Source organism: Aplidium turbinatum, chromosome 17 (assembly GCF_918807975.1).
Source record: "Aplidium turbinatum chromosome 17, kaAplTurb1.1, whole genome shotgun sequence".
Lineage (NCBI taxonomy): Eukaryota > Metazoa > Chordata > Ascidiacea > Aplousobranchia > Polyclinidae > Aplidium > Aplidium turbinatum.
The window spans coordinates 9,377,639-9,388,960 of NC_137488.1; the positions used below are offsets into that span (position 1 = coordinate 9,377,639).

General features: G+C 36.7%; 1 protein-coding gene across 2 annotated transcripts; it reads right to left on the reverse strand.

Annotated features, from left to right (window-relative positions):
* Positions 1-5,228: 5,228 nt before the first annotated feature.
* Positions 5,229-10,218, reverse strand: LOC145786947 (uncharacterized). Of its 2 annotated transcripts, none has more exons than XM_082598693.1 (5): positions 9,949-10,218; positions 7,975-8,115; positions 6,921-7,062; positions 6,296-6,457; positions 5,229-5,629 (listed from the first exon to the last, which is right to left on the reverse strand). In XM_082598693.1, the coding sequence occupies exons 1-5, from the start codon at positions 10,172-10,174 to the stop codon at positions 5,515-5,517; spliced, it is 786 nt and encodes a 261-aa protein (XP_082454819.1). In that variant the 5' UTR covers positions 10,175-10,218; the 3' UTR covers positions 5,229-5,514. The 2 variants fall into 2 exon arrangements, with proteins under 2 accessions (XP_082454819.1, XP_082454817.1); XM_082598691.1 differs by having other exon boundaries at positions 6,921-7,065.
* Between the last annotated feature and the right edge of the window lie 1,104 nt (positions 10,219-11,322).

The following is an 11,322-nucleotide window of genomic DNA, read 5'->3' on the forward strand; positions in this document are numbered from 1 at the left end:
AAATTAATTCTCGTAAACCGATCTTAACTAGGCCAAGTGAATTGCCACGTTTCTTTGTTTTTTAATGATTATTGACCTAGCGTTATGGTTGTACGGTACGGTAGCCTACGTAATAATTGTGTAAGGTAACATCGCGAATTTATTTATTCAGTGCGTCATTGGCCAACCTGTGGAACTTGTGTACCGTACAGTGGATTGAGAACTGTTTGTCAACAAATTTGGTACGTTTATCAGTTCGACTGTTGTGCTTGCTGAATTGTGACTAGTGTCTTATGTTGTGTTATTTCTTGACAGAAAAACCGTATAAACTTCATTGCTGCGAAGCAGTCATTGGAAACCGAGTGATTTCTTCAAGTTGGCGTGCTTTAACAGTTGCTCACTCCTGCCGGGTGGATTAGGAAAATCGTGACGTCACCGGCGCAATTAACTACCGCACCTGTTGTGTTCGCGTCGCACACAACAGCTATTAAAAAGCTGTAGAAAGCTTGTTAAAAAAATGTCTTTCTTTGATCAAATTTATGCAGCATTTAGTAACACTTTTGCTGCTATCAGTAGTCAGGCAATGGTACGGTACGCAATTTTTGTTTAACGTTTTGCTTACTAGTCGCCCAATGTAATGTCGAATTGCTTAGGCCCTACTAGTCGCCCAATGTAGGCCTAGTCCAGTCAATTTATTCTTTGTGCTGTTTTGGTGTGATGTAACTTAAATAAACTTTGCACCCTCTGTTACAGCATTACTTGACAGAGTTTTCTATTGATTTAGGCTGAAATTATCCTTGGAATGTGCAATTTTAAGGCATTTTTTTAAAAAATATTTTGAGGACACTCCCTTGCGGCTACTCACTTTCTCCTCCCAGGATTTTGTACTGATTACCCTATCACTAGTCCAAATAAGCTTTTCAAAGTATAACTTTCATCATCAATTAAAACTTAACGTTAACTTCAAGTTTAAAGTAATTTATTTCACCTTCGTTTGTAATATCATTGAAAGTGTTGCTTTTGGAAAAAGCCTTGATCTCTTTGTAAAAATGATCTGGTTACGCCATTGAGTAGGCCCAAGCCAAGTAAAGTCTTCCTGAGTAGCCTACAGCACAGCTGTAATTTTTGGCTAACGAATAACGATATTTTGATTTGTTTTCAAGTACCGGTAATGCATAAATAAGAAAATAGATTCAGTGCTCCAAGTTCGATTCAAACATAAAACAACCTTTTCATCTTCCAGGTGTTTCTCGCTACAATCAAATTGACGCAGGTATAGTCAGATAAACACAAGATGTCGCGTGTGCGCTGATATCGTCACATGCAAGTCAAATCAGTGCCAGATACAGAAGCCACTTGAGCAAGAATTTGTAGCTTTGCTTACTGGTTGTGAAATGGCCAAAAGCCATAGGCCAAACCAAATCAGCAAACAAACATTCAGTAAAATATCCAAACTGGTCCCTCAAACTGGTTGTCATCGTCTCATGCAGGCCTAGCCTACTCTTCCACGTCAGTTTAATGTTCAAAGAGTTTTATTTGTTTGTTGGCCCATGGCCACCTAAAGATACGGCCTGATTTGTCACATTTTGCAGAAATTTCCAGGTTTTTCTAACTTTGGGCGAACGTTTAAATAAATTTTTCTAAAAATTAGATTTTTACGCTTTCTTTATTCTTTTCCCCAGATGACACAATAGGTTTTAACATTCTCACATGTTGAAAAACAAAGAAAATTTGATTTCGAAGATTTTAGTCAGACTGTTAATTTTCAATAACAGTCTGATTTTGTGTTTTTCAACTTACTTTTTCTCATTTGCTACTGCTTCCCCAAGACAACAAAAAGTTTTATGTCATTAGGAAACCGCAAAAAGTAAAAACATCTCAAAAAATGTCAGTCAAACACTAGCAGTAGCTGTAATCAAAATCTGCAAAATGTGACAAATAAGGCCGCATCTCCAGGTGGCCATGGTTGGCCTAACCTTCTACTTTTAGCTGGTGGTGGTAGGCTCGGTCAGATTACAGGACAACTATCTAGCAACCACTTTGTCACTTGAGTGTCAAGTTTGCTCAAAACATCCCAATTTAAGGGTGCGATAGATTGTGCAGTTGGTGATGTGATCAGAGATCTGTTGTTTTAACTTTCATGCAACACTCATAAATCTCGAAAGGTACCAAACCCCGTTTGTGCATATTGGACATGAAATAATCCGACACCGATGCGAAGGTGATTAACGGGCATGTAGGCCTATAGACTTTTTTCGACAAAAGAATGGCGGTGGAGCAGAAGCTACAATAACTGCTCTTTGTCTATATGCTGAAGTTGAAACATAGTAGCCTACTCGACAAACTTCAATGATGCAAAGTGAATAATCAGTAGGCCTAGTAGGGGACTAGGATCAAAAGTTTTGCTCTAACTCCCTTAAAATATGGACACACATGCAAAAACACCAAAAATCTTCTTTTGTTCAACTGTTTTATTCGCATTAATATTCAATACAAAAGATTGACACTGCAAGAAGAGCAGAACAAGCATAGCCGGGTCGAAGACTTTAAAAAACCGACCTGCCACACTCCATGGCGGCGGGGAAGCGACATGATTTAGGGGTGGCGATGCACCCAGAAGGTAAGTCCACCAGCTTAGGTTATGAGGGCCAGGCTGGGAAGTCTATATAGCCTACCTGTGGAGGGAAAGTGTGGATCGAAAACACTACATGATCCGTCCACAAATTTAGAATGGCGGAGCGGGCCAGGGAGACAGGCCTCTTTCTGCGTAGCCCAAACAGATGACCTGCGACGGGCCTGGCGACTCGTCGCGTGTGAACGCTGGAACTGGCAGTAATTGGCCGCCAGGCGGCGCCCACGTCTCCTTCACGCGACCGCGGCGCAGGTACTTTTGACTTTTATACCCGGTCTGCCCTTAAACAGAGCGGATAAACTTGGGGTCTCCCAGAAGAAAGAAAGCCGAGCTATTTGAGGATAATTTGGCTCTAGTGGCAGAAAAAATTCAAATAAAAATCTGGAGCAGAGGGCAATTAATCAATGTATAGAAAAAAAAACATAGGTAGGAGTGTGTTACCGGTATGTACTTACTCAAAAAGAGAGTAGGCTTTGATCCGGCGATCACGGTTGCACTGGCCAGACGTTAAGGCAGGTTCGCCCTACTGGGTCGGGGAGGCCAGCAATCGAAGCGTTTTCTGATACAATAAAAAAGTGCCCGTTGCTTCGCTGAAGTCTTCTAGTGTCACATCAGGTTTTGATGAAATTTTTTTCAAGGGGGACCTGCAAAGTTATTGTGTAGGTGTATGTAAAATTGGGATTGCTGCGTCTTTTTTTAACCTAAAACTATCGCTGGATTTTAGAATGGACGAGGATATATCTCTGGCCTGACGTAGGTTACTTTCCGTAGGCCACAATTTGTCTATAATACTGGTGTTGATAATTTCTGTTTGATTAGAAATTATGTAGCTGTGAAGCTGTCAACTTCTTTTGAGAATTAATTGGTCCATCTAAGGTTTTGAGAACTTAAAAATCTTTGTGGCGTCTTTTGTCTTGGTTTCTTATAGAGTAGCCAGCCTACTTTATAATCGGCTATTGGTAACCTAACAATTTGCTGCAACAAAATAATCGAATTGGTTTGTATGATCACTCGCACCAATTGTGTAACAACGAAAAATTGCAATTTTGCCACTTTCCAAGCAGAACCGGTGTTGCCATTCGATTTTTTTTTAATTATTTTAAGATAAATTCAATAACACATGTCATTCAACAACTCAAACATAATTTTATGTTCTGGTTAATTAAAAAAACTCTTCATATCAATAAATTAATTAATTTGTAAGACAAAAAAGCTTTAAAAGTAATAATGTCATTTTATGTGGCAACACTGCGTGAAAATATCTATAATCACTAAATAGTAACCTTCAAGGGGGTACACGACCGTCCAGTGGCATAAATTTGGGCTTGTTAGAGTTGTCAAATCATTGTCTATATTTTCAGCTTATTAGAGCATGACTTTTCGTCAAAAACTCTTCTTGAGTCCCCTCCCCCAATCAGTAGCAGGAAAGCAGCTCTTCGTTTTTATTATTTCTTTGTACTCAAGTAGGCTACACTCCCGGAAGTACACCTATTTAAATATTTTTTTATCGGTGTTGTTTTTACGTAGCCTACCTCTGTTACGCAAAACGGTTATGTGATGGCGGATAAATGCCGTCTTCCACGCGTTTCCACATCACTTGACGAGCAATTTGTTTATCTCTATCTACGTAAGTCACCTTGAAAAACTATACGTAGTGCCTACAACAACAAATGTAATGTAGTTAAGTCACTGCTCTACGTATAAACTACTTGTAGTAAAGTTTTGTAATAATATGTTTTTATAAACTATGCAGCTGTGTCCATCGCAGTAGCGCGTTCTTTCAGGGCTACAAAAGGCAAACAATTTCAAGACAAACCGCATAGAGGCGAAGCAGAGTTAGCTACATCAAAACCATTCCCTCAATCTGTTCTGGCACTGATAAAGGAAAAATTTATCATAATTTTTATAAGGTCTTTAATATGATTTCACAGAGTATCGAACTCAAGTTTACAGACTCCAAGGTGAGCATTGCATTCAATTAAACAGGCATGCGACCCATCACTTCATCGATCTAGCCTATTTTGCAATTCATGACTTGCCTACCCTTGTTCTAACAAGTGCAGTTTATTTCATACAATTTGCACCCAGCTGCTCAGAGAAACATCATTGCAAATTCACGGTCGCCCTTTACTGTTTAAACTTTTTCTTAGCTTAATGACTTCCTCTTTGCCACTTGAATTATACCAGATCATTTAAGATGTCAAGGTGCTTACTTAAAGAGAAACTGATATTTATGTCGTTTGGAATTTACCTTCAATAATTATTTACATATACTGAACGATTCATTCATCAACTACTGCAACAGCTGAGATGACAAATCTTCGCTTTTTTTGAGTCACGAAAATACATCAGAGTTAATTATGAGCGGAAACTCTGACTTTAACTGCAGTGATGAAGCTATGCAGGTGTAAAAATATTTATCAAATTACTTTACTCGGACTTTCCGTTTCATATTGTCAATGTTTTGTAATTTTAAACTCGTTTGCAATAATGTTTATTATCGTTGTTTTGGTACCCTATCTTCATTCTATATTTGTCTGTGTTTCTGTTGTCTTTATCAGAAGTCAACAAACTCGCGACTTCGAATACCGCATCAGGAATACGTAATGAAACTCAGTTCAATGACACTAATGTTTATTTATGAAGAAGCAAAGGTGAAAAAATATAAAAACATAAATAAATGGAAGCAGTACAATTTTGTAAACACCGCAATAAAACACGGAAGTACTTTGAGCAATGGTTAAATAAGCTGAAAGGGCTTCAGCCTGCTTGCCATAAAAAAATAATATAAATTGTTTAGCACTTTTCATGCAAATGTAATGTTGCTTTGAAAGTAGGCTATTATCTAACATATTAAAACAACGTTAAATAGCATAATTTGTAACAGGTAACATCAGAAGCTACTATGCTTTAGTGCAATCTACAACAGTTGTATTAACAGTATTTCCATTTAATATGGTAATGCTTTCTTGTTCAACGGCTTCGTCTATCAGTTCATTGTGAACGCTTTTGAATCTCCTGCAAAAGAAAAAGGGAACAGAGTTAAAATAATTACAGAAAACCACACTGATTTCAACAACATTACAACTGCTCTCTGCAACACTTAGACGCACAAGTCTATACTGATACCAATAAAGAAACAAAACGTTTTTATTTTACACTGCCCATTGCGGACTAAATTATATGTGAAAGTTGGCAAAGTAAACGGGTTAGGACCTGCATAAAGCTAATCACCAATTTCTTATGATTCGCCTAAAGCTATCAATGCTTCTTTAAGAATAATAAAACTAACGGCAGTAAATTTTGTTTTTGACCTCTTTTTTCTTAGCAAAGGTTGTCGTTTTCACACAACACCATCTTACATTGAAACAACGTGAAAGAGACACTTCGTTGGTAGTGCCAGCAGTAATCCAGAAAAATATCAAACAACACAGCTTGGTTTCCAAATTGATATTGTGAGAAAAGATAGCAAAGCTAGCTTGAAAAAGATGACACTGCGGTTTGGGAGTTTAGGGATTTTGTTTTTTAGAAGTTTTGAGATGTTTTGTTGCAAAACATTGCATTTCTTCTTCTGTTTAGGGACTAGCACGAAACCAATCCCCTAGATGCGCTGCAAGGTCGGGGGTGTCACGCTAACTTAAAGCCACCATGTTTTAAATAGCAAAGATACGGACTTTTTCTTACCTCCAACAAATGCAAGAAGTCATAATCAAAGCTATTACTCCAAATCCTCCAAGAACAATTGCCACCAGCCAGGTGTCATGGTTATGTTGTTTTTCGTCAGTTGCAAAATCGATATCGATTTGCGAAATTTGGCATCTATCGCCTTTCCAACCTTTCTTGCACCTGAATAATTACAGGTTGGTTCAAACCCTGTAGCTATTAGCAATAACAGCACACTTTGCTTTAAGCAAATGCTAAACTTGACCAATACTTTTGTTTTATAGAATTACATAGAAAAACGTGCACTCTGAGAATAATATTAGTGACTTTGAGCAATTTGGAGGAAAAATCAAAACTTCCATCAAATATTTATCATTTCGATGAAGCATGTTTATGGCATGAAAACATTTAACTTCCTTTCTCATGCCTATTAAGTTTTAGGTGGAGTATTACGCATAAAAATTAGATTAACCCTGTATTTGACACGTAAAGGTCAGGAATTTTGGTCAAAAGCAATATTTTTGGTACAACTACATTGTATTTCCATCACTTAAGAAAACTTTGTTTGCGTTAAAACTTTAGGAAACAGACAATTTGGTTTGACGAGTGAACTGCAATAGCGGTGAAGTTGAACATCTTGATTTACCGGCAGGTTGGTTCCTTTAAGTCAGGGATCCATCGGCATCTCCCCCCGTTTATGCAAAACGTTTTGCGGAAATGCTTAGGACACTTCGACCTCTTTCTTTTCTTGTCTTTTCGCTCTCTCCGAACAGCTGCGATTCTAGGAACTGCTGTACAGCAATAAGATGCATTTGTTAAAATCTTGTCTTCATCTCCCGTTATTTTCATTTCATATCCTTACTGAAAAGTCACGCATCAGAGATTGTACAAGCAACGTCTGCCCAACCAAAAATAAAATTTCATAATCTAAAAAGTGGATAAACTAAAAATTTCAAGAAAAAATTTGTGATTGAAAGGGTTAAAATAACCCACTGGCAAGTAAGTTCTTTGTCAATATGTTACTTCCCGTTCATACATTTTACTGAATTTTTTTTTACAAAATTAGCGGTTGTCGAAATTGTCTATTACGATTCTCTATACGTTCAGACACAAAAGTTAATTGTCCCACTTCTTGAGTCACTTGCTATTTCTCAGTGTCACATTGTCACCAATCAATATCGAAGTTTATCAAAGTGAACACGACTGCTACAGGAATTCATCACAAAAAATAATCCAGTGCGTCTGTCGTTGCTGTGTGATTTTTCTACTTGCAAATTGCCACTTCTGGCAGAAATGAAATTTTGTTTGCTTTTGATATTGCTTTAAATTTACAATCGCCTTCCAACATGTATTGGTGTTTCGGTCACACGAGCCTTTGATACGGAAGCAATTGATAAAACTACATTTTCTGATTGACGTCAAAATTAATTGTGTTGTAACAACAATCTAATGAAGAAGTCATATTAGTGTTGGTTGATTTGATGTTGTACAGATGTTGTACAGCAAATACGATTGATTTCGGAAGTGTAGAGAAATGTTATGAGAAACTCCCAAACTTTAGTTGAAAAGTTGTTCAGTGATTTTATTCCCTCATTCTGTTGCATTGAAAGGGTTTTAACATCTCGTTGGAACAAGAATTTGAGTTTTTATAGTTTAATTGATGTAAATTTACTTAACAGGAAATTATTAAAAAATCTCACCTATCTTGGGCTCAACCGGTTCTTCGGGATGCTGCGATAACATCGGATCCGAGCTTTGCAAAGCAGGATCAAAAGACTTTACCATTGAAGTTGCTTCTTCTGTGGACGACTGGGAAGATGCCAAAGGAATCAAAAGAAATCCTTTAAAAGAAACATTGACAAAGCATCGATTAAAATCAAGACGACATTGAAGATAGCCGCCAACATGGGGCTAAAGATAAAGTCTTCCTAAGTAAGCTAATTGAGAAGACTGGGTTTTCTTTTAATTATTGACTTAAAAAAAGTGACATTTATATCAATAATGTAGTTGTCAGTGTCTGTGCCCTCAAAACACAAACCTCTCGTGTCTGACGACGCTGACATCGCCAACTTTCACAGCAAGGACAACGCAGATTGCTCAATTAAACGTGTTGTCCAGGTTGTTAATTTTGCGGCAGGCAATGGTTGGTTTTGACAAGAAGAAAACATATTGAAAAGCGACTGGTAAACCTTGGGTGTGGTAATGGATTCAACCACAAATCGATTGACTAAGTTAGCAAAAATTAAATTGCGGATATTGTTGACACACAGACAGTCAAAAGTTTTCTGTTGCAAGTTTGAAACGTGGTTGAGTGGTTTTCTAAAAAGTACCTTTGAGGTTACATTTTAATTGCAGTGTTTGTATGATTATGAATTGTACAGTTTACACACTTCTCTTGAGACTTGATAGTGATGAGTTCGGTCAACCGCTTTGCAGAACCCGCCAGGGCAATAAAAAATGTGAAAAACAATTTTGAAGGTTATCTCCATTATCGCCATAACTTCTTGTAAATGTAGACAAATTTTATTCACATGAAAGTCGAAAAGTTTTTCGATGAGATTTGTGAGCAAAACCACCGGAAGTATCAAATACAAACAGACAGTGACGTCATTGTTGTACTCACACTGGTTCAAATAAAATTCCTATTCAAGAAGCGATGTGATGTATTCGGCTAGACTAAAACTGACTAAGAAGAAAAATCACCATGGAAACAGACCAAGAAATAAGAACATTATTGTCCAAATTGACATTTGTTTTGTTTCTCAAAATCACTTCAAAGAAAACTGTTGTATTAAGCATGAAAGAAAACAGTCCTTGAGTGATCGAGACTGAAAATTAGACACTGTTTTGTTTGCGCAAAATAATTGAAATAAAAAGTTACATAACTTGATTTACACTTGAAAAAACAACAATGTAGGTGAAAACGAGATTGGCATTGGCTTTAAAATTTTCTCAATTGCTGATGAAACAGTGACAGACTGACAGACAGAGCTGTCACTTTTGCCATTTAGGCTAACAAATGATAAGAAAGACATTTCCATACAAAATAATTTTATCCCAAACATTTGCAGCCTTGCGTTATGGAAATGAAAAGACACAAGGGTTTGGCGCACCTAACCTACACCTCGTTTTTACTGGTAAAGTTAGTATGTTTTTGATATAAAAGGTCACGTTTTGAGGCAAAATGCTTTGCTAAACTAGGGTGGTACACAGCAATTTAAAGGTTATTTTGAAAAGTGAAAGAAACTGCCACTGAGCGAATAAAAATAGCGATTGAGGTATTCTCTCTGGTTACTATAATTCCGATTCGCTGATTCGTTGGTCGTGACAGGACAAAGCAAAATCAGCTAATTCTCAGCAAATTTTGTAATCTTTTTGCGTAAAGTAAATAATTACTGTACTATTGAATTGACTTATTGATGTAAACAACTGTAGTGCAAAACTACTGTTTTCTATCATGAACGTGACATCGCCAAAAAACACAAAATCACGACTGAAAATAATCGCTTGGGTGTTGTATCCAACCAACCATTCTAGAATTTCCAGACTTTTTACATTAATTTAATGTCTACAAAGGTTATTTCAATACAAAAAAAAAACGAATGCTGTTAGCTAAATACCTACATGTTGATCTGAATGCTTTTTAATTAAAAGAAAATACAGTAATATCTTACCCAAAGCAAGGATGAATATGAACCTTGTTGAGGTTAGCCTTTGTAACCGTGGAAACTCTTGGAAGGAATTTTGTGTCGGGCAGCAAGAATTTGTTGGCGAAAAGTTGAAAGATTTTGTAGTTTGCTGTAACTTTTTGCTGCGCACGTCATTCTCCAAGGCTGTTGGTCTTGATAGGCAAATGCAAGAACCTTTGAAGGCTTGGTTGTCGTTTACACTGGAGCACATTATTCGCTTATTTTTAATACTTAAACAGAAACAAATTATGTCAAAACGTCTGCAAAAAAGTTGAATACAGTTTAGCCTTGATTCCATTGGCTTCAAGGTTTCTTCTGGCAAGTAATGAGAACCACATTTTCAACGTTTAGTAATTTTAAATTGTCAATCAGGCTTTGTTTTGAAATGCTACAACTTAACAATTAAGTCACCTAATTTTGACAAGAGTTTGTATTTTTCACCATTATTAAATTTATTGATTTTCATGTAACTGACTAAAACTAATCTAGTGACATTTTCGTCTCTTTCTTTTTAGCATAATTTTTACTCTCCATAAAGAATCTAATTATAAATCAAGCTTGCATGACGGTTAGAATTATGACTCGACAGAAAAAGAAAAAAGTCGATAATAAATCTCATACACAAGTGTCATAACGTAGCTGAATACAGATGTTGGCAATAGAATTTTTAGCTTGTTGCTGTGCGACTACCCCACAAGTGAAATGAATAGGTAGTGACAACCTGAATTTCACAAAGCAATTCTCATCTAAAGTGCAAAATTCCCTTCATTAATTGTTTAGAGTTTGTTTTTCTGTCATTTAAGACCCTGTCGTATAGCAACTGTCACGTGTAAGGCTTATTCCATTGTGCAAGATGATATGATATAATACTCAAGTATGTTTCTTGTGTGTATATATAAACAACATATAGAAATATCATAACTTACAACTATTTCTTGATGGTTCATCGGAATGTAGCCTATTAAAAATATCTTATTCAGGTAAAAATAGATTGTTTGATATCCAATTCAAATCTGGCTTAGTGTCATGACGTGAAAAGTAAAGTGCTTCCCCATTTAACTTCGTGTTTGATTTGCTTCCACTTAACGACTTTGTTTTTGAAAAAGTAGCGCTTGAAGTTAAGAAGTCTCCACTTATTGTCAGCGCTTTGTCTTTTGTCTAAGGGTGTTGCGGTAAGATTAAATTTTTTCTGCTTTGAACACTGGTACCCACTTGTAATTTGTGAAACCAAGGAAACACTTTTGTAACACGAAACAGCGGATAATAGCCTACGCTACAACTCAAAACGGATTTTCCGACAGATAGACTCAATCAAGATACCTTCTTTTGCATTAAGGCTTTTGTTTTGAACCTACGCTT

Excerpts from the sequence above, each read along its gene's own strand:
- LOC145786947 (XM_082598691.1), bottom strand. The coding sequence starts at position 10,174 with ATGTGCTCCAGTGTAAACGACAACCAAGCCTTCAAAGGTTCTTGCATT. Across the intron at positions 6,458-6,920 it reads TTAAAGGAACCAACCTGCCG|GTGCAAGAAAGGTTGGAAAG; the intron begins GTAAATCAAGAT and ends GTAATTATTCAG. Across the intron at positions 5,630-6,295 it reads ACTTCTTGCATTTGTTGGAG|GAGATTCAAAAGCGTTCACA; the intron begins GTAAGAAAAAGT and ends TTTCTTTTGCAG.